General features: G+C 46.9%; 1 protein-coding gene across 1 annotated transcript in view; it reads right to left on the reverse strand.

Moving 5' to 3' along the window:
• Positions 1 to 4,025, reverse strand: part of LOC108509594 — an 8,481-nt gene extending 4,456 nt beyond the window's left edge. The window contains exons 1-4 of the mRNA XM_017839108.1: positions 1,719 to 4,025; positions 1,282 to 1,411; positions 821 to 984; positions 528 to 586 (exon numbers count right to left, since the gene is read on the reverse strand). Coding sequence (XP_017694597.1) covers positions 528 to 586; positions 821 to 984; positions 1,282 to 1,376 — 318 coding nt within the window. The 5' untranslated portion in view covers positions 1,377 to 1,411; positions 1,719 to 4,025. The remainder of the gene's footprint in view (positions 1 to 527; positions 587 to 820; positions 985 to 1,281; positions 1,412 to 1,718) is intronic.
• Between the last annotated feature and the right edge of the window lie 426 nt (positions 4,026 to 4,451).

A 4,451-nucleotide genomic window follows, 5' to 3' on the forward strand; every position in this document is an offset into this window, starting at 1 on the left:
CTCCCCACCCTCCCAGCCAGGAATTCCTTCCCAATATCCCACCTAACCCTGCCCTCCTTCAGCTTAAGGCCATTCCCCCTTGTCCAATCCTTTCTGTCAAACCCAGTGCTGAGGGGCTCCAGGTCTCCTCCTCAGGGATGTTCTCAAACCCCTCAGTTACCCTTGTGCCCATTCTCCCCATCCCCTCCAATCTTCCCTCATTTCAGAGCCTGGAAGTGGCCACAGCAGCTGCCTCTGGGCTGAACTCAGAGGGAACATGACCTGTTTCTCCTCCATGGTCCTCCAACTGCTCCTCAATCTCTGCCTCTGTTACTTCAAAACTCAATTCTAAGCACAACCAAAGTGAAGCCACCTCTGGCATTATAAATGTCCCAGCTGAGAGGCACCTTCAGAAAGGAGAAATGAGGGTGATGGACAAGCAAGTAAACCTCTTTCCCTACACCTACTGCAGACATGGAACTTCTTTAACTCAACATTCACTACTCCAAGACATAAAACCAATGTGTTTTTATTTTTCAGTTACGTACCTTTTGCACTTCAGAGATTTTTACTTTGTATTTGTCAATACTTGGCACGATGATATTTCCTTTATACTTACATATATATTTTTTTATTTCAAAACCAGATTTTTAATTTCAAGTCCATTTATCAGAACTATTATCAGCCATTAATTTAAAAAAAAATAAGTCTTGTAAGTGACTTAGATACAAATAGCCACTGATCCAGTTAGCTTGGAGTCTCACTGCAAAGGCAGAATATCATTTATACATCAGCTGTTGACAAAAACCTCTAAAATGAGAAGTGCAGAGAGAGAACTCACTCTGAGTTAGTGGTGCAAAATGCAGCACGGAAGAGTTGAACACCCTGGTTCCTGTGATGCTCTGAACAAACACATAATACTCAGTGTCTTTGAAATCCTCTGTCAGGTCACAGGAGAGCTGGGCAGTGCCTGAGCACTGCCTGGCAGTTGTCCAGTCCCAGTTCCTGTAAGAAAAGGCAAAATAATCTGAATTCTCTGACATAAAGCATGAGAGTGTGAGGAAAGCATTTCTCAGCGAAAAAGCAAGAAAACCTCAGCCTTAGTATTTTCACAGAATTCCAGGAAAAGCCCTCCAAGCCCATGGATCCCCCCTGTGCCCCATCCCCACCTTGTCCCCCAGCCCAGAGCACTGAGTGCCACGGCCAGGCCTTCCTGGGACACCTCCAGGGCTGGGCACTCCAAACCTCCCTCCTATCTGAGTCAATAAACAGTAAAATTTGTGCCCTGTTTCCCAGCCTTGCCTGCGGGGTCTGTAGAACACCCTGTAGGAGGTTGGCACAGCTGGGTCATTCCTTGCCTGCCAGGACAGAATGTGCTGGAAGTTGTTGGACTCCATTTGCAGGTTGTAAGGAGGCCCTCCCAGAATTCTTTCTAGAAAAGGAAAAATAACACAAACAAACACCACATCAAAATGATGGCAAACAAGTGTGAGACCACGACAGTTCTGCTAAACAAATCCAGTCAGAGCAACTCAGTGTTTGCCCCCAGAGCAATAAAGCAACCAGAGGACAGAGTCCAGCACGACAGACACAGCAGTGCAAGGGATGGTGCTCCTGGGCTACATTTCTGTAAAGTTCCTCCTTCAGAAAGCACCAAGTTTTAAAATGGAGCTTGGTGAGGGTGTGCAAGCTATGAAATGTGTTAGGAAAAGCACGTGAAAGATGATAAAAACTCTTACCAGGCAGGCTGCAAACAGCTGCAGACAGAAAGCCGAGGTACACTGGAAAGTGAAAGTGGGAGTTAATGCCCTGTGTGTCTGCAGGGGGCAGTTCAGCTGCTGCCAACACTCACTGCAATGCTCAGCATTCCCTCAGTGCCACTGGCACCTTCCTTCACACCTTCCTGCTGCTTTCCTCCACACCTCCCACCTGCAGAGTCGGGGAGAACTGACCCCTGGCACTAATCCAGGGCTCCAAGGAGCTGGTTCTTGGATCGCTCCGCTGTGTTCAGGCTCGTGCTGATCCCTCCAGATGGGGCTCAAAACCCGGTGTGAACCAACACACCCAAGATGTTCTTGTCAAACACTGTCTCAGAGGGCCCTGACTGTGTTCCAGGTCCCTCACTCTGTCCATTAAACACCATTTTGAGTCATGACAAGAATTTTACAACTGATCTGGGAAAAGATTCTATTGTTGCTGGAATCATTCTCATGGATTGTAGAGTCACAGGATGGTTTGGGTAGGAAGGACCTCAAAGCCCATCCAGTGCCACCCCTGCCATGGGCAGGGACACCTTCCACCAGCCCAGGTTGCTCCAAGCCCTGTCCAACCTGGCCTTGGACACTTCCAGGGATCCAGGGGCAGCCACAGCTTCCCTGGGCAATCCTGATATTCCAAAGGTTTCTTCATCCTCCTGTACAACCTTCCAAGAGACTGTTCATCCCCCCAGGGTCTCACTGTATCCAGATTCTTTTCCTTGGCCAACCCAGTCTTTGATCATTCCTGTATTTTCAACGTGGTGCTTCAAAGCACTCTGGGAATTATTGTTCTGTCTGACCTTTCTCAATTCTTTTCCTCAAGCTCCTCCAGCCTCCCTTCTGCTTTTTGAGTGCAGCCAATAGAAACTTCCTGTCTTCATTTTAAGGCATTTTGTGGTCATTCCCCTGACTCATGAGATGCCAACTCCCACACTCAGTTGACCAAAGAAGTCACTACTATAATTTCAAACACGTTTTTTCCCATGCTTTAGATGAATTCCATGGAAAAATCTGCCAAGTTACTTCATTATCTTCCCCCAAACTCTCTTTTGTCTTGACCTGACGTGTCAACAAGACGAGCCCCAGTAAGAATGGCTGTGAAAAGAGAACAGAACTCTAGGGCATACATTAAAAAATAAAACCACTTATGGAGACCCACAAAAATGGTTAGGACAGGACTATCACACAGTGCTTGAGTTTGGAAGGGATCCCTGGATTCAGTTCTGACTTTGTGAAACACAGAACCAGAATACATATCCTGGTAGAGGGGATTGGGAATAGTTGTGTCAGTGGGAACTGATGTGCTGGGAGAACTTCCTCATGGATTAATGCAGTTATTTTCTGATCTTTGCCTACTGCTGCAGAGAGAACTGGAAGAGGAAAGGAAACATTTCCTACATGATTAATTAAAGAGATTTCTGCCCAGATTCTTTGTGGCCACAGAGAAGTGCCTTAAGAATTGCCCTTTCCCTGGTGGTGGCACACACAGAACACACACAGATCCACCTGGGCCATGAGTTTGCTGAGTTCACTTGGGAGGACACTCAGCCAGGTGTCTCTCACCAACGTGGCTCTCTGGACACGTGTCTCAAATTCAGCTGTGCCCCCAGCAGCCCTTCTGAAAGGAGGTGCAAAGACATCAAGCAGCAAACTCGAGCTGCACACGCAGGAAATTCAGATTCCCACGGGGCAGGAAACTCCTCTCTGCAGTTTCATTTTGCCATTCAAACCACAGACATCTTCTTTCTTGTCCTTGCACTTTGACATTAATAGTGAACAATAAACATCCCCTTACAGAACTGCAGTTAGAAGCAGAACAACTGAATTCTTTCCAGGTAGTAACAGATCACCTACATGGGAAAAAGCACCTAGTGGGGATGAGCAACAAAGCAATATCTTAACTGTTATTATTCTTTAGCTGCCACGAGCTCAGATCTGTAATTATCTGTGCCAGTTGCCTTGCTGGTGTAGTTCCTGTCGACAAAAATGTTTCTCTATTCTTTCCATATTTAATTTTTCAATGCCTCTTCCCCATGGAAATCAAATTCCGTCCAGCAGGAGTTCAAACAGCCTCTGAACTTTGTTTCAACAAACATGTTTAGCAAAGAGAGTTGAACAGTTGCAAAACTGTTTATGTTACAGTGTTACATAAGAGACACAGACCACAAAAAACCTCTCAGACCAAATAACTGGGAAAACTAAGACTGGGGAAATGAAGATGGTTTGTGAACTGAGTGGGGAATCTTCTTTACCATCCTGGAGTTTCTGGTCATCCCTGCAAGCGTCCCAGGCCAGGTTGGACGGGGCTTGGAGCACCCTGGGCTGGTGGAAGGTGTCCCTCCCATGGCAGGGGTGGCACTGGGTGGGCTTTGAGGTCCCTCCCCACCCAAACCCGTCTGGGATTCTGTGATGATGATCTTACTATTTTTACACAATCAAAAGATCCTAAGAAACCACCTTCTCACTACAACTGCAGTTCAGCCAAACTATGTTTGTTTTACCCTCTAATCCAGAAACTAAGGAGTGCTGAAAAAATTAAATAAGGAATGAAAACCAACATGTCCAACTAAGAACTCCCTGGATGTTCAGAGGGGCAGAACCATGGAATGGTTTGGGTTGGGAGGGACCTCAAAGCCCATCCAGTGCCACCCCTGCCATGGGCAGGGACACCTTCCACCAGCCCAGGTTGCTCCAAGCCCCGTCCAACCTGGCCTT

The sequence above is a fragment of the Lepidothrix coronata genome, unplaced genomic scaffold, assembly GCF_001604755.1.
Source record: "Lepidothrix coronata isolate B3197 unplaced genomic scaffold, Lepidothrix_coronata-1.0 Scaffold375, whole genome shotgun sequence".
In the NCBI taxonomy this organism is placed as follows: domain Eukaryota; kingdom Metazoa; phylum Chordata; class Aves; order Passeriformes; family Pipridae; genus Lepidothrix; species Lepidothrix coronata.